General features: G+C 27.1%; 1 protein-coding gene across 2 annotated transcripts in view; it reads left to right on the top strand.

The window, feature by feature from the left end:
* The window catches only part of LOC107450997 (kinesin-like protein KIF28), a 46,805-nt gene extending 32,882 nt beyond the window's left edge, over window positions 1-13,923 (top strand). The window contains exons 16-24 of one of the 2 annotated variants that reach the window (XM_043038861.2): window positions 1,818-1,952; window positions 2,079-2,162; window positions 2,769-2,831; window positions 5,190-5,336; window positions 6,709-6,834; window positions 7,707-7,877; window positions 8,660-8,740; window positions 10,700-10,832; window positions 13,669-13,923. In XM_043038861.2, the coding sequence (XP_042894795.1) occupies window positions 1,818-1,952; window positions 2,079-2,162; window positions 2,769-2,831; window positions 5,190-5,336; window positions 6,709-6,834; window positions 7,707-7,877; window positions 8,660-8,740; window positions 10,700-10,832; window positions 13,669-13,709 (981 nt within the window). In that variant the 3' untranslated portion in view covers window positions 13,710-13,923. Of the gene's footprint in view, window positions 1-1,817; window positions 1,953-2,078; window positions 2,163-2,768; window positions 2,832-5,189; window positions 5,337-6,708; window positions 6,835-7,706; window positions 7,878-8,659; window positions 8,741-10,699; window positions 10,845-13,668 lie in introns of both variants that reach the window. The other variant, XM_071187704.1, reaches the window with a different exon arrangement.
* Window positions 13,924-25,584: the final 11,661 nt, after the last annotated feature.

Here is a 25,584-nt window from a genome sequence, read left to right as displayed (position 1 = left end):
TGGGATTCGAACCCGGTTCACCTCATTGGAAGGCAAACGCTCTATCAACTGAGCTACAACGGCTCTTTCTGTGCTCTTTCTGTACCATCATCTCACCGAATGTAAATTATATATTTCTGTCTGCACTTGGAGTCTACGCATTTTTCACCTAACAAGTGATTCCTAAGTTGCCGAATTATAGAGTCTTCTGTACAGTTCTGTGAGGGAAAGCTTACTACAGCTTAATTTTCTCTCTGTTTCTTCCAGTAGAATTTTTAAAGATTTTAATACCAATTTGTACACTTGGGACAAAATTTGTATTCTTTAAAACTTTTTTTTTCATCTCTCAGATTTAAGGAGAGCCAATTTAAAACCAAGTTAACTAAATTATAGTTGTAAGAGTGATTCTTCTGCATAGAATCTTTGTAATGCGTTCTGCAAACAATTACTTTATTTTGCATAAATTGCCTCTTTTTCTAGATCTACATCATCAGCGTTAAAAGCTAATCTCATAAAATTTGCTTTAAGACATAAATAGGATTTACGTAAAGAGCGCTTCTAAAAACTTCAGTAAATAACACGTACTATATAATATGTTCAATAAATTATCATTCAATTTCGAAAAAAAATTTGAAAAAAAACGACAGCAATAGAATTATAGTTTTTTAATTTTATTTTTAAATAAAATCGCTAATATGTATAGAATCGAAATAGAAAGTGGGTTGGTATGATTTTATAGCTTTAGTTTCTTCTAAAAGCTAGAACAAACGATTCGAGATGAATATATAGAAATTTCTTCCCTCTATAATACACCGAAATTGATACAAACGTGTACATTTATAAATTCCATAATATTTATCCACATGCAAAATAATCCAATAGACTCAGAGAACACGGGGGCCTTCATCTTTTAGTTAATCAGATTTTCTCTGCACTAATGTTGGACTATATTAACAGCATGCAAGCGATTTTGTTGATAGCAAGTTTTTGTCCACAGTTTTGAGATTAAGCAAAAAAAATAATCTATTTTTATAGATTTCAGCACAAATTTTTATACAATCAAAGAAAAAAGTTTTTTCACCCTCTTTGAGAAAGCTCCTCAAATTACTATTGAAAAAGCATTTTGAAATCTCTTCAACAATTTCATCGATATGTCTCTCATCGATGTCAATCAATCGGTATGTCTTAAATCGATACAGCTTACAATCGAACATTTTGAGGGATAATTTTAAAGCAAAAAACTTCTTATTAGTAAAGACGAACAACGTGCCACGAGTGAACTCTGACCCCTTTTCTCTTTTCTTTTTTACGGCAAGCTATATTCCATGTTTTTTTGTTAGTTAAAAAGAATTTCATCCATTTGTATTAGTTTCTATATTACAGAAAATTCTATGTTATACATGTATTAAACACTGGAATATTTGTTTCACGCGTTCTTTGCGTCATAAATACCGTAGGAAGACGTATGGGACATTCTATACATTTTCAGTTTTATTTATATAAAATTGGTCGAAAAAAGTCATGTTTACTTCGTTAGTTAATTTAACCTATATTTTCACTCAAGATGAAATATATAATCCATTAATCAAGTGTGGGAAAGATTAACTGGAAAAGTAATTTCATTCTTATAGCTATTTTGAGAGTTCGCCTTAGTCTATTATTTAACCAGCACCGATATTTTAAATCAATAATAAAATATTTTATGGGTTCTTACATTAATTTTACACAGGTACAAATGTAAATTACGTTTAAAAGCCTTTCTAATTATTTTGACTACCTTTATTGAATAAATTTATTATAATTTATGAAATATGTGTTTCTGTTTTGTTTTTATTTAGGTGTATGTTAAAATGCGAAATTTAGAAACAGGTGTAGAATTTGAATGGCCTAAAGAGAAATTTCTGAATAGAATGTATGTTATGAAAGAAATGTATCAAAATTATGAAGCTGGGGATGAATGGGATGTTGAGGAAGTAAGTTTTTCACAAAAATGATTCTTTCCTTTTTTTTAAATAATTAGAGATAAAATAATTGTATTTTGCGATATTAAAGCATTTTAGTAAAAATACAATGACATATTTTCTAAAATTTTTTTTTAGGACCGAGATCCATTCATAGAAGATTTAGATACAGAAGTAAGAATTGGAAATTGTCAGGTGTTTCTTCAGCCACTTGCTTATATGGTAATTGTAGAAAATACAAATAATTTTATTTCTTTACACCTCTTATGTAAAACATGCGTGTCCCTAAACCCCTTTTGTTAACAGATTTTATTAACTGTGAAATTATGGTTGAAAAAGCAGTCGTTTTACCAATCAAAAACTATCTTATGATTTCAAAGTTAAGAGCTATAATGATTGCGGTTTAGAAACTTTTTCCATTTTTATTGCAAATATAATCATCATCATGTATGGAAAGCCCAGAGTGAGTCAATGTCTTCTTCTAAATTCTGCTCCACTGCATTCTATTTTTGACGCCAGTTTCTTTCCTGCAAATATATTCGCATCATTAATACATCAGTCAGAATAATGATTAGTATGTCTAAATTTACAATTGGAAATAATTAATTTCCTTTGTCTTTGAGTCACTTGAAAGTAAATTTTCAACAATAGGTTTTAAAACTAATTAAAAAATTTCATTTTTACAGTCAAAAGTTTTAAAACGTTAATAATATCTAAATTAATTCCCATTTAATACAAAATATATTGAAATGATGTATGTTTATCTTACATTTAGTACTGATATCCATAAACATGTGAAAATATAAAAATGAAATTGTGTTTATGCAGGTTGAACTTAAGGAACAATTAGAGATTGTAGATTACAAAGGAGCAGAAGTTGGTATTCTAAATGTAAGTTTTTGTTTTTATTTACCTAAATATATTCTTTATTCACTTAAATTTCTCATTAAAAATTTTCTAATTTTTTTTTTGGAAAAATTAATTCTTTCTTTGTCATTATTAAAATAAAATATGAAAAATTATGTTACACACCCTGAATAACTTTTGATCTACTAAATTTGATATACTGAACGCACTAGAACACAATCGTTCGAGAGTTAGTCAATTTATTTGGTACAGATGATGTTTCAAGTTACGGAATCAGACACAAAGACTCATATATTCTCTGAAAAGATTCATGCATTCTTTGAATAAAAATGATATGTTCCATGGACAGATTCGGTTTTTATGAGTTATTTATGCAAAAAAAGATTTTTTTTTTGCACTTTTTTAACTATTTTTTCCAATTATTGTGCAATTATTTGGGTAAAAGTGTTACATTATAATTTTATAAAATTACAGCATAAATTATTTATAAAATATTTTATTTAACTTTTTGAATTTTTTACAGCATAATTTTACAATATAATTTTCTATTTATTGTCGAATTTAAAAATGATCGAAATAATTTAAAACATTAAAATATCAAAACTTTTGAACCATCTTAATGAACATCGTCTTACGAAAACACATTTATGATAAATGGATTGATTGTATTAATACATTAGTTTAATTTCTTTTTTTTTGGGGGGGGGGCAGATCNTGTAGAAATTTTTAAAACTTTTTTTGCGGTTTTATTATTGTGGCTTTATTATATCCAAAAAAGCGTTGGATATAATAAAGCCACATGTAATTAAATAGTATGAATTTATTAAATTTTATATTGATTAATTAAATCTTGCCGAATTAATCAAATATTATTTTTAAATTAATTAATAAACATGGATTAGTTTGAAGTTTACTGAAAGAAACTTTTCGCATTTCATACTTTTTAATACTTTTAATGCATAGTCTTCTGTAAGTCTTAAAAATTGTTTAATACCAATAGTTACATTTCTCATATTGTGATATAATTAGTTTAAAAAAAATCATTTAAAATATGATTTTTTTTAAGAATTACACTAATTGCATGTTATAATGAAGTATCTCATTATATTTGTAATTTTTTTAAAAAACTTTTTAAGATTAGCATCCCAAGAGAATACTACTAATTGCTAACATAATAATATGATATCATAGATGTAGAATTAAAAAAATATAAAATCTCCTCCATCACACTTCAAATCAAATTAATCCGAGTTGATAAAATTTTTAAAAATATTTATTTGCATTTGATATGCATTTAATTACATTGAATTTGGGATTCACAACCGGAGTCAAGTTAGAAGTCAAATTTACTTAACCGAACAACAAATCACAACTTAGTGAGTCTGTTGCGATCTTAAGACGCCATACCGCGGAAGAAAATTTTCGTTGCAAATTCTCTTTCTCCTTCATTACTAATTTAAAATTTCAAAAGAATGAAAAAGTAAGTTCAGGCAAACCTAGAGTTTGTCATGAAGTATCAGTTCGTGAAAAAAATACTTCAAAATATGCAAACAGTACTTAAAATGCAAACATATTGTTAGAAGAGAACTTCTCCGTTGCGCATCATCTCATAATTTATTTTCATTTGTATATTTTTAAATTTCCTTTTCAGTATTTGTAACTTCATGGCTAACTCTAGATTTGTCTTTAAATTTTAGACACTTTAAATTTTAGATTAATAATGAAGGAGAATTTGCGAGTAAAATTTTCTTCTGCGATATGACATCCTCTTAATAAAACCCTTTTTTTTGTGAATCTTGCTAATTTCGTCTTCTGAAAATAATGTTTTGCAAAATATTTTTAACTGTAAATCTACTTGAGATAGATCAGATACAGCTAAAAATTTGCTGTTTAAGTAAAATTGTTATAAGTACTTTTGTCATTTGCGAAAATGGGAGGTGGGGTTGTCCCCATTGACCTTGAGGCATCCTTGTTGTGACAAGATGGTAGGTACCCAAGAGTTTCGTCAGCACGTTTTTATGCTTATTTCGTAACTAAAACTTTTGCTTCCCCTAATTAGCAACTACCCGAATAAAATCTACCTCCTGATAACAACTAAGATCACGTGATCTCATCTTTTCATGTCCAGCGTTGTTGATCGATGATGAGTTAACTTGTCATCTGTGAAAAATACTTGGGAATGAAATAAATATTCAGAATGTTTTACGTTACTTCCATATTCAATTACAAAATAATAGCCGATGACATGACATAGTATCTGTAAAAAATTGCCGATCAACAAAGTATTAAAATTGCATCTTAGAACGTTCCATCATTTGATCAAAAGTTAGTCAGGTTGCACCTTTTATGTGCATTAATAGTTTATTTTCTTAAACTCTTTAGATAGAAGTAGTTCCATGTACTGCTGAAGGCAAGGAATATACTGAATATGATGATATGTTTGTAGACAATCCTAATGAGTTGATTGGAAAAGATCTTCATTTTATGGTGAAATTATTGGGATGTCGAGGTCTTCCATCAAGATTTAATGTAATACTTTTCATTCTTCCATCTTTTTAGTTTTATTCTTATTTACAAAACTTCATTCTAATTGCCATAATTTTTAAAAAAAATGCTTTAAAATTAGAGATACAATTTTCAAAATATGTAATATAAACATAAAGAAGAATTTCGCTATGTCTTTCTTATTAAATATTGAATAGATTCAGAGTTGTTCTTAACTATATTTTTAAAACGAGTACAAAAACAAGTTAATTCATTTGTATGTATTATTTAAAACAATATATTAAATAATGTTCCATGGAACCTTAGGGTTTCGAGAATTAGGAATTTATTTTCAACCAGTTATGATTCTTGAAACCTGGAATTAAATTTATACCCAATTAGTTATCCATAATTTATTTAATATTTCTGTCGTTTATATGAAATTATTTAATTGAAATGTATGTGAAGAGATAAATTTTTAAACAATGCTTTTTCTTATAACAATATAATGATTAAATTATGAAAAAGTACATGCCTTGGTGAAAAATTCCATAAGTATTTCACATCGAATAAAAGTAACCATATTCAAAAGTTAAGAAGCATGTTTTTGCGAAGACCATTCTCATTTCAACTCCTTTATTTTTCAGTTTATGCATATGTTGCTGTTAATTACCGAAATGAGTGGTTGTTGACTTTCACCGGTGAATGTTGACAATCACGTAGTCGCTTTGGTAAATGTCCAAAATATATACTAGGTCTAGATAAGTGCCACTGCCTGGTATGCATTTGCCCGGTATGCCACTGCCCAGCATGCATTTAACCGGCACTCCGAACACTGATGTTTCTTCTAATTTATCCTCAGCAGATATTAAAATATCGAATAAATATAATAATATCAAAGAAAAAAATTAATATAAAATTGGATATAACAAATATTTCGGGCATTCACCAAAGTAACAATGTGATTGCTGAAATTCACCAGTGAAAGTCGACATTCGCTTGATTTCGGTGTTTCACAGCAACACATACACTAAATTCAGATTAAGAACTAGACTTGTCTATATAAGCTGCTCCAGCTCTCTGAATTCAACTGTCAGACATAAAACTCAAATTTAAGACTACTATTGATAAAGTACGATATGATGAAGAAAAATTCTTTTATTCATTATATATTTTCAAAATTATTAATAAAATTTAGATGATTGCGGATTTTTAAAGTAATTAATAGTCTGTCGTCAATTAATTTGATTACAATTGCTAATGAAATTTATTCCTTTAAGTCTCGAGGTATCTTCAAAAGTAGGGTGATCATTTAAAGTTCCACAGCCGAAACAATTGGGAACCCATGATCTAAACATTTATTTTTAGAATAAAATGTTTATTTTTTTAAGTTTCTACTAATTTTTTTCTTTTTAAGGATATTGTATGTAGATATAAAGTGTATTTGGAAACTGAAGATAATATGACTGAAGTTCAATCAGATACTTCTAACCCAGATTTTAATCACAAAAGAATATTTTCATTTAAACGAGTCACACAATCAGTAAGCTGAATTTTTTATTTTCAAAAATTTATTCTGTAGATAGTTTTTTAACAGCTTATAAATTATTTTCATCCTCTATGTATGAATTTGTACGCTTTGTAATATTTTTCCAAAGCCGATAATCAATATTTTTTCCATTGTAGATTTGCTAAGTTTTTGTGAGACCTGAAAAAGAAAACAACATAATTTTTAACATTTTTATATTTTTAAGTATAGATTTGAAGCGTGTTAACAAATAAATTCTTTTAATTTATGATTATTTTAAGCAACTATGAATTATTTTAATTAATGATTTCCGACGATTTTACAATATTCATAAATGTAAAATAATTAGTTATGTTAATGTTGCAGTCAAACTTTTTTCACAATTTTTCATCTTTATACACGTATAGTATACATTTAAAAATTGATGACTACATTTTTAGAAGAAAGAATATTGCAATGCTAATATGTCGCTTTTTTCTTAAAAATAAATAAATAAATAAATTGTAAAGGAATATTTTAGAAGTTTATAGATTAAAATCATATTGGTTTTAAAATCTATGTATAGTAAAAAAATTGGCATTTTTTTGTCAATTATAATCTAGATTAATTTATAGCAAGACATCTTAAGATTTCTTTGTCTTAAGAAAGTATAATGTAATAAACAAATGCATAAATAGCTGTTTGAGGGTATGAAAAATAAAATATGAAACTTAAGAAGGCTTTCTTCCAAAAAAAGTCTTCGAAAAGGCTATTTTTAACTAGAAAAGTATCCTTTCGTTGGAAATTTGAAGCGAGCGTTAATGTACCTTTATACTATTTTAAGGTATAAATGTTTTACAAATAAGAATAAATAGGAATTGTTATTTTGAATGTATTGTTATTTGTAGCTTGTGGAATACTTAAAAGAAGGCTACATAATGGTGCAAGTGTGGGGTAAACAAACCACAAGAAAATCAGCTATTACAAGAGCTCAAGGAAAAAACACGAAAGAAATGTTTCAAGCTGATCTTCTTAACAACGCCAATACATTAATGAAAGGATTTCGAATGAATGGAAGAGTAGGATATTTTTTTTAATTTTATATTTAGGATTTCTTGAGAAATCCTTTTAATTATTAAAATATTATTTCCCTAAAATACATAAATTTTTATCCGTCACTTCTAAATGTAATTTGAACAGGCAATACAGAACTATTGGCAACATGTTGCATAAATTTGCTTACTAATATACAGTGTTGGCGTTCAACAGCCGGCCGAATTCTGAGTTTACGGTTATAGATACTTAACTTCGTATTCTTGAACATTGTTTATAGACATTATAGATATAGATACTGTTTGTATAACTTTGGACACCTATTAGAAGGTAGTTAACCAATAAAAAAGTTAGTTTATTGTGAAAAATAGCAATAACAGTGTTTCAAACAGAATAAAAACCGCCTTTTTTTCTAACCTGAACAAAAAAATCCTATTTTAAGCCGGAAATCTTTAATAAGGGCATTAAAATAAAATCTGCTGCTAGGTATTCATCACTGCTTAAATGCATCACATAAAGTGAATTTATTTTTTTAAATATTTTACTGTAATCTGTTCTGTTAGAAGCGTATATGAATTAATGCAGTAATATGATGGATGTACTTTAAAGTAGACTTTCGTTTCTTTAAAAATTAAAATTCTTAGATACTCGTATTCATGAATATCTATATTAAGATGAAAATAATTCCAGATGAATATATTTGAAAGTAGAATTTTATAAAGTTTAAAATACTGATAAGTGATTTAGTAAATGTTTTTATTTTTGTTTAAATTTGTTATTTTCGTTCACATTTGTTTCACTGTTTCAGGTTGTCGATCCCAATAAACAAAGTATAATAGTCGAGCTTTTATTAATGAAAAAGCAGCAACACAGGCAAATGCAGCGATTGGTAAGTTAAAAGAAAATAAACCTTATTTAAATTATATATAATTATTAAGAACTGATTCAATTTAAATGATTACATCCATAATAAATTTTTAAATTTTACGTCCGAACTTTTTAAAAGACTATTAAATTTGTTATGAAAAAATAAATAAATTATAAAAATTTTTTCTCCCTATGGGATTTGTCACTAAGCTGTAATTTTTTTATTTAAGGAAATGCTTTTTCCGTAGAAAGTAGTAAAAGATTTCTAGAATCGTAAAAATTTTTGAATAAAAGACTTAATAAAAATGAATAAACGACTTAATAATCTATTCACTCGTGATACATTTTCTCATACCCAAATTGTTTTTGCATGGTTCAATAAATTTAAACATTTTCGAAACAAAAATTTACTTTCAACAATAAACAAAGCATAGAAAAATATTTTCACCATTTACATTTTTTACCTACAGTTGAGCATTACTGTAATTGATTAGATTCTCAATTAATAGGGAAACTTAATAAAATGATACTTATATTTTAGTAATAATAATGTGATTTTCATACATTACGATATTCAATGGACTTCAGTAGTTTAGTACTAAATAAAACTATTTAAAAATATTTTTTCGAAATTTTCAGGCATATTTTTAGGTATTTTCGAAAAATATGACGTTTGACATGAAAGTAATTTTAAATGAATCCCTAATTTCAAACAATTTTAAAATATTCGTTAAGAGTCCTTTCTTTTGTTAGCCCTACATATACAGTGAGCAAAATAAAAAAAATTACTTTTGATCTAATGATAGGATTTTCACGTTCTGGGACTCAAAATTAAAGGTTTGAGGAGATTACCTCAAATATTTTAATCAATTAATGCAGACGATATTTTAAGTCGCGAAATCGGACACAAAAGCTTAATTTCTCTGAATAAAGATACCCTTTCTTCAACGAATTTGGATTTCAGACCCACAAAATAAAGGTAGTCGCTAGGAATATGGTTCTCATAGTTTGGTCAGGAGAGCAGTCCAAATTTTAAACCCCTTAACGTTAATTTTCTTTTTTGCGTACTTCACTATATCCCGGAAACTTCGTTAGCGAATTTAAAAATTTTTTTCATGCAAATATAAAATTCGTTTATCCACAGATAATTCCATGCAAAATACAATTTAGCAAATATGTCTTATTTTTTATTTAATAATGTTCGAAAATAATTTTGAATTGCAAGGTATAAAATTTTCCACCTCCATTTTAAGGTTATAGTTTTACATGGCAAAACACAAAATTTGAACAAAATCGCTCAAATAGTTCCTGAAAAATCGAATTTCCAAAATGCGGCTTCTTTAAAAGGAATTAATTAGCATATCTGAGATCCCCCCCCCCGTGAAGAACCAATCATTAGATCAAAGTTATTCAGGGTATTCAGTTTTTTATTTTGCGCATTGTACAATGGACTTAGCGTGCTTAGGACTGATTAAAACTATTTAAATATGGTCTTTAAATATTTCTGAAGAATATGACACCTATACTTTACTATGAAACTAGTTTTGAATTAATCCTTTTTTTTTAAAAAAATGTAAATTTTACGTTCTGATATGAGCTCTACATATGCATTGGACCTTCTGTGCTTCGAACTAAATTAAACTGATTCAGGAATAATATTTAATAACTAATTCAGGAAATATTTCTGAATATATTACAAACAAATATTAGTTATTAAAACTGCACATTAAGATGGATATAACAATGGATTTTGAGGAACTTTTTTTATATTGGGTATTAAATGTTTCATGCACCATATTGGTTGGTCATGATTTTTCAGCGGTCTCGTAAATAGATTCGGAAATACTCGAAATTCAGTTATACGCAAGCTAATATTCTCCAATATCAAAACAAAAAGAACAGTTTTTGTAAATTCTTTTTTCAAGTATTGGAGTATAAATTGAATTTTATACATGAGTTTGTAATTAAAACTGAATTACAGGAAAATATTCGACGTATGATAGATATAGCCGAAACTCATAAAAAGAAGAAGTTACCAGTGAGTTTAGTGAAAGATATCTATTCAACTACATCAGCTGAAACAGTGGAAGAATTACTTCAAAAAGTGCCTACAGGTAATTAGACGGGTACGTATAAGCAAACAATACGGGAAATATTAGAGAGGTTATAGAAGCTTAAGCCTTCTCTTAGCTAAATCATTTTAAAAACGTTTTTCCTTAAGCTATAAATAGGTTATCATAAAAAATGAGGGAAAAACATTTAAATTATCTAAATTGAATGGATAATCGATTAAAGAAAATAGTTAGAAACAAAATATCCATTTTATGTTTGTAAAAAGTTATGTTTATTTCATTTTAGAATTATGGTTCTTAGTATAAAAACGTGTGCCATCTGTCATTCTCTAGCAGTTAAAATGGTATTAAAAATCATGTTTAAAAAATTGTTACTGACTATATAAACATTTTTAAGATTGAAATTGAAAATTAAATTGTTTTACTACGGAGACTTATGCCTAATATAGTTAGTTTTCATTGTTTGAAGAACAATATTTTTTGAATGACAAAATGCAATTTTTTAGGAGCTATATTTATAAGATTATTCGAATTAATTCCCGAAATTTTTTTAAACAGTCAACCGGGTTGAATCCTTTAGATAAAAGGTACACTTACCAAACTCATCAGGAACTTTTTCGTGTGCCATTATACCACTCACTAAACCATATATATATATATATACATTTCTAAAAAATTTATGTCGACATATTTACCACTTTTATTTGGACTTAAAATACTTATCTGGAGTAGACTGCTTTTGTTTACTGATTGAAGACTAAATTACGCTGCTTTATAAAAAGCAGAACAACAACAACAACAGTTCTACAACATGAACAACGCGTTTCTGAATCACTGCAAGTTTTTCAAGAATAAAGCTAAATGAAATGCCCTTTAACATCAACAGTGGATTTTAATAGTATGTTATCATAAAAAAAGGGGGAGTGATATATGTTCCATTTAATTATTCCATTTAAATCTCTTTTTTTGTATAATATTACTCACTTAAACTGCAGAAAATTTACTTTTCAAAAAGATAAAACCTAAAAACTTTTCTAATAGCAGAAGGCTAGCAATTTTAACTCGTTATTAACACGCATTTTTTGTCCCTTTAATATTCGAATGTCGACAGTCATTCAGAAATTAGTCACAATATCGGGTTTCTCTAAATTTGCCGTATTCATTTTATCGAGGTTTTACTGTATTTTCATAAATGTTTACATAAATCAATCAGACAATGAAATAAGAAGGTAATTTCCTAAATACTTATATAGTAGCATTTATCTTTAAATTTAAGTCAGCTTAAAACATTTTGTGTTCATAAAATAACGATAAAATTTAATGCGAAAGAAATCAAAATGGAAAGTTCTTCTGTTTTCATTTATTCTTTTACATTAACATTTTAAAAGTATTGTATCTTACTTATTGATTTAACCAAGCACATAATATAAACCCAGCAGACAAAAATCATCTTCATTGTCACAAATGTCATTAAAAGACAAAGTTTAAAATCGAAATGTGATGTATGATTTAGTGCTTTGTAACTGAACAACAAGTATATATTTATGTAATCTGTGACAAGGATGAGGTGAGATAAGGAGTGATTGAAAATATCGAAAAGAATTACCACATCATTTATGGATAGTTTCAATATTATTATAATTTCTTTATTATAATTCTTATATATTTTTAAAACATTATTACACTTCATATTTCTCTTAAGTAGTTTTTAATTTAGTTTATACCTGAAATAAAATAATTATATCCAACAATATATCAAATATTAGCATTATAATCTTAGATATTATGTTTTATTTTGATTGGAGGTCTAATTAAAAAAAGTAACGTACGTTAAGTAAATCTAGCCAGTTAAGAATAGGAAATTAAGTTTAACTTTATGAACATAAGATTCGCTACGCAGACTGATTTTAAGAAATAAACGCTACAATATTAGCCTTGATTGCCATAAAATTCCATTTTTCAGAATTGATTTACGTAAACATTTCTAAAATTATAGACAAAATCTATTTCTTTTTTGTAAAAAAAATTTGGAAGTAAGATGGAAATTTTTTTGCTGTATTCCTCTTCTAAAATAAAATGAATGGGTGCTAAAACAAATCAAATTTCAGAATTTAGTTGATATTGTAAAAAGTCAGCAAACTCTATAAATTTAGCAAAAAATGGGAAATTGGAGGAGAAATGTTTGAACATTTTTTTAAAAAAGACCTCAAAATTGTTAATCCTAATAAAGTTGCGTTTTATTTTTTCCACCGCATTAATTAATTGACTCAATTATTTAAATATAAAAGCATAACTTTATATTTGTTCATTTGAAGATATTTTCTACAAATAGCTTTTTAGCAGCAAAACAAAATTGACATTTATCGTATTTTTGAACTAAAAGGAAAAAAATAATTTTATAAAAGTGTCAAGTAGTTTGTAAAAGTTCTCTCAAAATATACGGTTATTTAACAAAATATATACTACATTCAATATATAACGTATACAATAAATATTTTAATTAGTTAAAATGTATTTTAAAGAAAAAACTCTCTTCCTTTTATGTGAGTACCTTATTGATGCCTTTCCTGTTAGTTTTACGAGAAAAATGTTGTTTCCTTTCGACAAGTTTCTACTCTACGACAATTGCTGTCAGAACTATGCTTAGATATAAGAACTCTATTTATTAAAAAAACTTTTTTCAGCTAACACTGATTTCCATTGTCTAGCAAATATTTGCACTATCATAGAGAATGTCATCATTCATAAATATTTTGAAGTAGACAAAAGTTTTCACATATTATTTACGAGTCTCTTATTATTTGAGTTAATCTAAACAATAATAAATTTATAAGACAGATTCATTTCATATTTTGTAATGAATATGTTTTTTTTTCAGTTCAAGAAGAGGCAGAATCATCAATTTGTTATATTCTATAACAAAATATTTGAACAATCCCTGTATTTAAACATGTTTTTATTAAATATGAAACCAATAAATGAGATGCGAAATATGGCGGTATTAGAGGAATAATTTATATTAAATCTATATTCTATATTCTTATTTATATTCTATAACAAAATATTTGAACAATCCTTGTATTTAAAATGTTTTTATTAAATATGAAACCAATAAATGAGATGCAAAATATGGCTGTATTAGAGTAATGATTTATATTAAAATAAAATTTCATTAATGAAAAGTTTCATTGTTATCCAAGATGACTTCAGAAGATACTTAAGTTATTAGAGATTTAATTTTTATGTAAAGATACTTTAAAAGAATATTATATTCTCCATGAATTTTCAAAGAGTAATTATCATTCTTTCTTATTAGTCAAACATTTTCTGTACATACTCTAAGAATTACAATACTTTAAACAGAAGTCAAGGGTACTTTTTCTGAATATTTTCAAGCTGTGCCACCATATTTAGCTGTAGCAATTCAAGCAATATGATTTTTTTCTTCTTTCCCATTAAAAAAAAATAAAGTGATGTGGCAAGATATGACATATATATGTTACCGTGAATGATCAAAATCAAGAGAATGTCGACTTTCACTAGTGAATGTCAACAATCACATAGTTGCTTTGGTGAATATCCAAAATATTTGTTACATCCGATTTGATATTAATTTATTCGTCGATATTATTATATTTATTAAATATTTTAATATCTGCTTAGGATAGATTAGGAGAAAAATCCGTGTTCGAAGTACCGATTAAATGCATACTGGGCAGTGGCACTTGATCTAAAAAAACATTAATGTGGACAATTGTATACCGGACAGTGGCACTGAAATTAACATTGATGTAGGGCATACCGGGCAGTGACATTTAATACTAATTTGATACCAAATATTGCTCTGATTTGATACCAAATATTGCGACTGTTTCTAAGCTATTTGTTTTAAGTTACCATTTGAAGAAGATGCAGAATCATCAATTTGTTATATTCGAATTCGAAATATTTTTAATTTCTTGTTATTCAACATATTCTCACATCTAATTTCATTATCTAGACATGCATCGTAGTATATAGCATAATAAGTTACGAATTTAATGAACAATTTAAAATTACATGTGCCATTTGATTTAATAATGGAACATAAATTTAACTCTGCAAAACCCTTGATTCGATGTATGGAATAATGCTTGTAGAATTGGAATGCAATAAGCATTACTATATATGCAGGGAAAAAAAATTATGCATAGAGTGAATCTATTTAAAAAGAGAGATAGAGCGTTTTAAATTCATGCTTAAGTAAAATCGTAGCGAGAAAAAGTTTTAGATCTGAAAAGTTCCATTTTGTTTAGGGTATTATATTATTATAATTATAATTATTATAACCGTCATTGAACAGGCGACCCAATTTTGAGTTTACGACTACCAATGTTCAGTTCCGTAGCCTTGTAATTTTGAACCCAATCTAGTAGACAAGGGAACTCCTGGATCAGTATCCCCAGAAGTATTGATATGTTATGGGAACTTGGAGGACTCTGTAACCATGTCTGCTTTAACACGCACCAGTTACCATTCAATGCCCCGGGATTCTTTGGCCGGCTGGATTTGAACTCTCGAACGCGAGTCTAACGCCCTACTCACCAGGCTGTCCCAGCCTTTGTTTAGGGTTTGTGAAATTTTAGGTTGCTGTTGAAGGCATAGATTTAAAGTTATTGAAAAAAAGTATTAACTCACAAGATACTGACCTTGGGAGCAGCTTAAATTTGACACTTTCTCCTATTTCTTGTTAACAAAGTTTTATTGTAAATTTGATAAAATTATGATGTTTTCTTAAAGATCTTAAAGAAAACATCATCACTAAGAACTGAAATGAAATTATGCAGTTTTATTAAAAACCTGTGCCATAATTATAATGTAAGATAATATCAAAATTCAATCATTTATAAATGATAGAAATGTAAATAGGAGAAAAAAATTGTTATTCACTGTTTGGTTCATTTAGAGCTATAATATCAGGCAAAATATTTGCTATCCTATCTAAAGGTAAAGTTAATTTTGATTCAGTCGGAAAAAATATTTTAAAGCTAGGCTGAATAGAGTACAGTGCTAGATTGAATCATACTTTAGAATAAACACGGACACCATCTTACGATGCTCGGTTGATTTGGCTGGTACTAGGTTGAATCACCATCTCGAATGAAAAGGAAAACTTTATTAGACGCTAGGATGAATTATAATCTCAAATAAGCCGGCCAGGTGGCCGAGCGGTTAGCGTGCCTGACTGCTTTTTGCGAAGCCATAGGCTGCGGGTTCGAATCCCGCTCTGGGCATGGATGTTTCTCTCTCTCTCTCTTTGTGCTGTCCTCTGTTGTGTGTGTGTATGATGTGTGAATGTGGCCCACCCTATAAAACGGGTTTGTGGCAGTGTGGCGTGGGCAATGTTGCTCGCCTCCGTGACTTTGGTTCACAGGTGCCCACTGGGTAACGCGAAATGAGCAACAATTCTGGCATAGTATAGGCAAAGATTCAAATTCAATGCCTGCCATTGGGAAAAAAATAATCTCAAATAAGCAGGACAACTTTGTTAAACTGCTATGCTGAGACATTGTCTCGAATAAGCAGGAAGATTTTATTGAAGGTCTCTGCTGAGACAGTATCTGGAATAAGCAGGAAAACTTTATTGGGTTGCTATGTTGAAACCTTATTTCGATTAAGCAGGACAACTTTGTTAGACTGCTATGTTGAAACATTGTCTCGAATAAGCAGGAAGATTTTATTGAAGGTCTCTGCTGAAACAGTATCTGGAATAAGCCAGAAAACTTTATTGGGTTGATATGTTGAAACCTTATCTCGATTAAGCAGAAAAACTTTATTAGAGGCTAAGCTGAAACATAATCTTTAATAAACAAAAAAAAAAACTTACGAAAGGAAACAGGAATATCTGAATATCTTAAAAAAGCAAAAACACTTTATTAAGATGAACCATGTTTTAATAAAATATAAGAGCTCCTCATTAAACAATAAACAACCTTTTGAAATAAATTTATTTTTAACAAACTACGATTTTAAAACATTTACTATATCTTTGTCATTTATCCCTTTCAATTTAATTTGAAATATGTGATTTCTTACATTTACAAAATACTTCAGTGAACGGTCACTAATTTTGCATTGTTTTACAGCGGTTACACTCTCACAAATAAACCTTTGTTTCATAAACAATATAGAATTTATAGATAACAATATCAAATTCCCATTATTTGTTAAATAATTTTCGAATTTTAATTCAAAAAAAGGTTGAAAATGATATTAAACAATGAATTTAATTTCTATTTAATATCGAACTAAAATTTTAACAAATACTTATAACAACATTTAAATAATAAACAAGTATTTACGAAAAATCATACACATTTATTACACACTTCCATTTATTGAAGTTGAAATAAGAAAGTGAAATAAGAACTGCTTTCCCGTATTACGGTTAAACAGCCAGAATTTCATCGTACCAAATAAGCCCACCTAATGAAGCCACTTAGTTCCTTAACTGTGTTGATATTATAGCTGAGAGGGCTAATCTGGCAGTCTTATGAACGACAGAACTGGGGTTTGAGTCCCAGAGTTGAGACTATAATACTTCTTTCATTCCCTTCAATGCATGAAGAGTTTCCATTGTCCAGTCCTTTTCAATTCCCATTACCTAACGAAAAGCTTAACTCCAATTAAATTTTTTATTTTAAGGTTTTGAAACCTAGCTAGTTCAATTCCCATTGCCTAACGAAAAGCTTAACTTCCATTAAATTTTTTATTTTAAGGTTTTGAAACCTAGCTAGTTCAATTCCCATTACCTAACGAAAAGCATAACTCCAATTAAATTTTTTATTGTAAGGTTTTGAAACATAGCTAGTTCAATTCTAGGTCCCATTATGTTTATGCTTAAAACTTTACTTAAAACTTAAAAACGCCAATCCTAGGTCATCGTTAGGTAATGGGACCCATCTAGCTAGGTCCCATTACCTAACGAAAAGCTTAACTCCCATTAAATTTTTTATTTTAAGGTTTTGAAACATAGCTAGTTCAATTCCTATTACCTAACAAAAAGCTTAACTCCAATTAAATTTTTTATTTTAAGGTTTTGAAACCTAGCTAGTTCAATTCCCATAACCTAACGAAAAGCATAACTCCAATTAAATTTTTTATTTTAAGGTTTTGAAACCAAGCTAGTTGTAAATGGTTAAAAAACCGTATAATTTTATATTCATGATTTTATAACCATACTAATTGTAAGCGGTCTTTATTCCGTAAAGGTAAAAAATGCTCTTTACCGTAAACCTTACGGTTAGTTGGACGGTCATATGGTTTTTTTATCATAATTTTAGAAAGAAAATTCTAACATTCCGTTACATTTTTAAAGTATCGCGTTAAATTAAAATCCTATATTATTTTCTTAAATTTTACGCTTTAATAATAACTTTGTTAAAATCATTGTAGAACAAATCGTTGCAGTTCTGCATGAAAAAGTCAGTAGTTTAAAGGTCCTTCTTATAAAACTAAACCAAAATTGCTATATTTCCAATTTTATTAATAGCGTGATTAAAATTTAACATAAGTACATAAGACATAACATAAAGTAATTATACTTTTTTTTCAAGGATAATGTTTGAATGAAACTTGTTATGAGAGTGGGTTAGAAATTTGTTATGAATCCAAAAAAAATAAGGAAACTGATGATCAAATAAGACAGGATAAAAAGTTCATTAGCAGTTAAGTTAAATTTGTGAGCGAGTATTGTGAAATAACAGCCAGTTGTAGTAAATAGTTATTCTTACGTTAAATATTAAGGTTTGTACGAAAAATAGTTATTCTTACGTTAAATATTAAATACGATATTTTAAAATATGCGTGTGTGTTAAAATACTAGTTGAAAAAAATTCTAGTTCTATTACCGCGCTGTACGGTAATGACATTTCAGGTAAAAAAAAAAAAAAAAAAAAAAAAAAAAAAAAAAAAAANAAAAAAAAAAAAAAAGCAAAAAAAAAACATAATTCTGGTTAATAAAACCAAAGTATGCTGTATTTACACAGTTTATTTGATATTTTTTCTGTTCCTATGGTAACGGTTTACCGGAAATTATGGTTTTTAAAATTACAGTTCTTTTATTATCCCACATTTAGTAAAAAACACAAATTTTAAAAGTATATAATACCTAACAAATGTTTTTTTTTTGCCATGCTCTAAGGCATCATGATAAAATTGCCAAATTTTACCACATTTACTAAATTTTATTACATATTATATATAAAGCCATATTTTATTGTTAATTTTACCAAACTCATTACCACACCGCTTCGGCGAGAATTTTGGTGTTCTCATAGAGACAGAAACAGAGTAAATTTAATCGTATTCTGGTAGTTGGGACAGTACTTTTTTCTCAGAAGACAAAGAAAGCTATAAAATATTCAGGTTGTGTCACAATTTCTTTCAGGGTTTGGTAATGATTTCAGTAAAATTAACAATAAAATGTTGTTTTATAATGTGCGCTAAAATTTGTTAAATGTGGTAAATATTTTTTTTTATCATGATACATTAGAGCATGGCATAAAAACTAATTATTCGGTTAAAATTACTCTTCAGTTTTGTAATTTTTTTTCTAAATTACATAAGAACGATAATGTTGAAAACCAGAATTACCGGTAAACCGTTAATCAAATGAACGGAAACCGTTACCATATGAGTGGTTAAAATACGGTATATTTTGGTTTTATTATCAGTGTTGTGTTTTTTATTTTATTGAGAGTGTCTTTGCCATACAGCACTATAATTTTTCTCCGAGTAATATTTTGTTTGTTATAAGCCTTCCTAACTCCGGTGGGAATTGTGACACATCCTAAATATTTAAAATTAATAAAGAAAGCATCAAAAAAAAATCAACCAAAAGATATTCTTTATTTATATTACTTTCATAATGGTTATTACTCTATTTTATTTTTACCTAAAAATATTACTTAATTTCAATTATTTTGTTTTTCCTGTTTTAAAACATTGTAAAATGGAAAAAGTTGAAAAGCGAACATGCTAGTACTGCCCTCTATGTATTAAAATATTATTTTCAAAGTGTGAGCTCAAAAGAAACTTACCATAATGACATAAAATTTTCGTGTGTAAATACAATTAATTACTTTTTGGTAAAAACATAAAAACGATGTAAATATTAAAAAATTAATTTTTATGAAGTTTTTTTTAATTTATATACTCTTTCTACAATAATAACTTTTTGTAAAACTTTCACATTTTATACTTATTATGTGGTATCATTTCTTCTTTGCTTTAATATTCTAACGACGAGTGAATTTATTTTAATGATATGCAGAATTATAAAATAGTAATTGGAATTTTATATAATTTTATGTTTGCACATGGTGTAATATTTATTTTCAAAATTATATGACTTTAAAATATTTATCTTTAATTATTAATGCACAAATTTCATGTCTATATTCATTAAAATTATTCCATAAAAGTAGCGCACCAGATTTTAGAAAATAAGCACCTACTTCATAATAAAGTAAATCTTTGCAGGAGTTCTTAAGTTTTCGTAAAATTAGGTTTAGAAATTAGGTTTTCCAAAGAGAATGGTTTTTATCTAGGTTTATCTAAATAATTGATCAATAGATGGCGTTCTAACCTTATTATGAGATAGCTTTTGATAGAGAGATATCTTACTACTCCATACATATTTGTAGTCTATCTCCAGTAAATAAATAATAATAAAATTCTAATATTATAATTCAATTTTTCATTCAAATTTGGCAAAATTTAGTGTCCTGTGTTCCTTAGTGACCTTACTTAAATATACTTTTAGAATCTTTTAAAAAAACTAAGCAAAAAAACTATGCATATCAAGGGTGCGATATGTTTCTCTGAATTAGGGAAAAATTTTAATTCTGTCAATAAAAACAAATCGTGATTTTGAAGAAGAATTGGCCAATTTTGAAGAAGTATTCGAAAAAACTTCATAGCATTATCTAGTATTTCATAAGGGTGATTATTTGCTATTGTTGACGGAAAATATTTCAGTGAATACCTTTCTTTTTTCTTTTCTTTTTTTTCTTGGAATCTCACGTAATTTTAGAATCTAGTAATTTATATGTATATTTGATCGCGTCTCTATGTTTAGACTTCTTCAAATAAAACCAAAGAGTTATACTTAAGTTTAGTTCTTTTTTTAAAAAAAAAATTCAGATAACCCAATATAATAGCACCTTATAATAATAATTTAACTAAAATGTACCCTTTAGTTTAATATATAAAGAAAACTTTCTTTAAGCTGAATGCAAAATAAACAGCATAATCAACCAATCTGTTTAAGCGTATTGCCATTTTTTAAATTTAAAAGAAATTAATACTTATATAAATTATGTAAGACTTATTTTGAAAAAATGGTATTGTGCACACATTTAATGAATTTCATTACCGACCCTATAAATGAAATCTTAGGTATTAGTGACTAGATGATCAACATAGGATGCAAAAGAAAGAAAAGTTACGAGAAAGTTTATGAACTATGTTTATAATAATCATATTTATATAACATAGTTTAACTATTTCTGCAGTCGGCTGTTTTGGCATTTGGAAAGTGCTATGTAAAAATAATTGTAAATTTGTTTCCCAAAAATAATTTTAAATTTGTACATCTGTAAGCCTATTATCTCAGGTTATATGATGTACAATATGAAAAAGAAATGTGTTTTTTAGTTAGCATAAGTTTAGTTAGCAATTTAAAAAATAAATATTACTCGTCAATTGATAAAAAAAATTTTGAAACACAATTTTTTTTTGAAACATTAACAATATTGTTTTGCCATTTCTATTATTTTTGTAATGATATTTGCTGTTGATGATTTTGATTTCATTATATCCTAGATGAAAACAGCTAGTACTATGGGATAGTGGTAAGATATTAGGGTATACAGTAGAACCCGTTTAAGAAGTTTTTCAAGGGAGTGGAAAGAAACGACTTATTAAACGGGAAAACTTATTAAACGGTGAAACTTAAAAACACATTAATAAAAAACTAAAAAATTTGAAATTGTGTAACTTNATATATATATGTATATGAGTGTTTGTGTGTTTGATGTGTCTATCTTAGATTACTCGAATTGATTATGTTCCCTAAAATAATATTTTTCAAAAAGCATAATTAAGTAATTATTATCATCGGTAAACAAATTTTCTATTCGCAATATGTAAAACACGCTCATGTATACGTTATTTAAGAAACTTTTTGTATTGTTTGTCACAAGACAATAAAATAATTTCCCAATAAAAATTCACAAGTCATTTTCATGATCTCCAATAAAATAAGAGTTATATTTTTAAAGAAGGAGACAAAGGAAACACGTTCTGATAAGGCAAGATATTTTAATGTCTTTAGACCAAGGTCGTTTCATGAAAAGTGAGAATAAAATATAAAAGAAAAAATTCTGATGTTAAAGCTTTTACTGCATAAAACAGTTAAATTCCAAAAAAATTAAGCTTCAAGTAGTTTTTAGAAATTTTTACTGTGTGGCAACAGTGTGTCAAACATTGCTACTTTGACTAACTTCAGATGAGCAGTTAAAATAGTCTTTTTCAGGCATGAAACTTCATTTTGGCCAGTTAATCAATTTCATCTCTAATTCCACTCTTTGTTCTTTACGAATTTTTTGTTGAAGCAAGAAACAGTTAATACGCGAGATTTGCGATAACAACTGCATGTTTTTATTTTCAAACACTAATTTGTTGAATTAAGTCATTCTAACTTTTGCAAAAACAAAAATCTATTAACGAATACTTTTTGTCCTGCACGTGACATCACAAAATCTGAATTTTTATAAAATACTGAAAATTGAATTACTTTTCTTTTGTCTAGTTTAATTTAATAAGAGTGTGATAAAACAAATAAATTAAATAAAACAAATATAAATAATATTTATAGCTCATTTACACACTAAATTTAATACAGAATATCGATTCTGAAACTTTAAGAAATAATATTTTAAATATTGTTTTTGGGTAAGTAATTTCAAGTTCTTAATAATAATACATATTTTTTATATATATTTTCATAGAGAAGAAAATGGGAAATTATAATTACTGATTTTATTTTCGGTTCTTCACGTTAATATATCACAGACAAGAAAACCTATTAAAAAAACCAATTAAAGAATCTGGGAACTGTGCAAAAATTCTTACATTCTAAACTTCTTGAATTTAGAAAATAAAATGTATATAATACAGTGATGCATGCTAAAATAGCTAATTCTTGCTTAAACTTTCTGATAAGAATGTAGTTTGGGTGACAATAAATCATAATTTCAAAGACAAACACAAATATGACAGAAAACCATCAATTGGTATCAAATAGGCAAAAAAAGCTCTACATGCTAAACTTTAAAAAAAATCAAATATTTTTTAACTATGTGCGAAATTTGAAGTTCTTTTTAGAATAGAATACAGTTCAGCGATTCATGGTAGCGGTATTTATTATTTTTCTATAAATTGTACAAAACAAAACGTATGTAATTTACATGAAGGTCAAATGTATAATGTTACATTAAATTACTAAACGATTTAATTTTCTTAAATGCTTGCTTAGAATATATGACGTATAAAGATGTTTTCTTGAAGTGATCTATCTTGATTGTAACCAGGAAACAAGTTTTTGTTGAAATCACTCTATCAACCAAAAAAAGTGGATGAAAATATTTTTCTAGCATCACACGGATAAGATGATTTTGCCGAAAATATTATATTTAAAATAATTACACAAAATCGTCTCGTCATTCAGTTAGAAAAGGATTTTGGAGAATTAGCATATAGCTAATTATGCTAGCATATAGCGAATTAGCCAATGTAAAAAATATCAAGGTATTTTTCTGGTTTAGAAATAAATTAATCATTAAACTGAAATAGCAAGAGCAGGGAGACAGTATTAAATATTCCCGAAATGAAACAATATCTTGTAAAGTAGAAAAATAACTTCATTTAAAACTCAATGCCGATGTATTGATACCCTAAATAAATTATCAATGATAAAAATATAATGCAAAAATTTGAATCATTGCCAAGGGAGATGTTATGCTTGATTTCAATTATTTAATTATAACATATTCAAAAAAGACATTAAGCATGAAAAGTCCAAATATGATTTGAAAACCAACGAAGTAAATGGTACAATTTATAGACAGCCTTTCGACTGTACCACGTATGAAACACAGCAGATTGTAAAAACAATTCATGGTAGTCAATAACTGCTGTAAGTTCAGATTTAAGAAAAATATATATATAATTGTAATTCTTAATAAACAATTCTTTTTTGTCTTACTTTATTGTTTTATACTTCGTTGAAAGATGGAATAGAAATTGAATTTTTCTATATTCATTTAATAGAGAACCGTAAAAAATAATTTTATAGTTAAAACGTTTTAATACACCTTTACTAATGATGGTCTTCAATGTGTTAAAATTCGGTTAAAAATTGCTTTCTCAGCAACAGTCATGTGCGAGGCATTGCTCAATTTTCTTGTGTATCCCACACGCGATGGGCTTGAGAAAAATTTTTAAAAAATAATTGCAATATTATGATTAAATAAACCTTAAAAAAAATGCTGCATTTGCCGCATTGTAGAAAAATAAATACGATATTCACGATTTTTTTTAATTAGCTAAATTCTTTGATTTATTTCAAAAATACAATGTGATTTCAAGTCAGCTCTTTACATGACACTTGGTTTTGTTATGAATAGTTCATTTTTAAACTTTCAAAAAGAAAAAAATATTAGTTTTAAAAATTAAAACATTATACGCACACAATGAAAATTACTTAAAATTTTGATTTTTTAAAGATTAAAACACATTTAATAATAAAAACGCATTAAAAAATACCCCTTGCGTGACCATGGAATCACCCATCAATGCTCCTCTTTGTTTAATAGATAACAAACCTTTTTTTCATTTTTTATTTTATTACTTGCAGCTGTCATTTAATATCGTTTAACAAAAACACCTGCCCTTCTTTACCAAACCTATCTGATTGTGTAACCACAGGAGATGTAATACTTTTAAAATATTTTTTTTTCTTTTTTCAATATAGATTTTTCATATGAATTGTTATTTTTATTACATTTCTTCAAAATACTGTAAAGGAACTAAGTAAACTATTATAACCCTTACTTTTATTAATACCGCAATTTAATATTTTGCTTTTGATTTATAAGTTTTACAAAGTTATGCTATTTGGTTGGTAACTAGCAGGTTTTATAGCAATTCATTTTTTAAATAGTTAATTTTTATTGACCTTGTCTCCTGTTTTTTTCCTCTTTTAGTGAAATATAATTTTTTTGTTAAGTTCCTAAATATGAAGGTCCTTTTAATGTGGGATATTTTTCATGAAATTTAAATCATCACTTTTTTGCAAACTTATTTCAAGTAATATTTCCGAATTGGAATGATTCTAATCAGATGTTGAAAACTTGTCAGTCTTCAGAAGTGATTGAAAATCACCCACGCGTTAGTAATTGGGAGGATGGGTATATTGGAACATATTTTTAAAGAGTTTATTGAAATAATTTGGATTATGGTTTATAAAAATCATTATAATTTATTCTATAAAGCAAGTAAAAAAATGATTTGAACGACCATTTTTACGCTTCTAGTGTGTTTAGAATCTTTGAACACTGTGATGTTTTGAATATTCTGAAACTTTTTAATCTGATTAGAATATGTGGTAATGTGATAAGTTTTTACCTTTAAAATAAATAAATTTTACTTACGCAAAAAACCTCCACTTAGTTTTCCAATATTTTCTAAA

Source organism: Parasteatoda tepidariorum, chromosome X1, assembly GCF_043381705.1.
Source record: "Parasteatoda tepidariorum isolate YZ-2023 chromosome X1, CAS_Ptep_4.0, whole genome shotgun sequence".
Lineage (NCBI taxonomy): Eukaryota > Metazoa > Arthropoda > Arachnida > Araneae > Theridiidae > Parasteatoda > Parasteatoda tepidariorum.
Note: the sequence above shows the minus strand (reverse complement) of the source record. Positions and strands in the feature narration are given on the sequence as shown.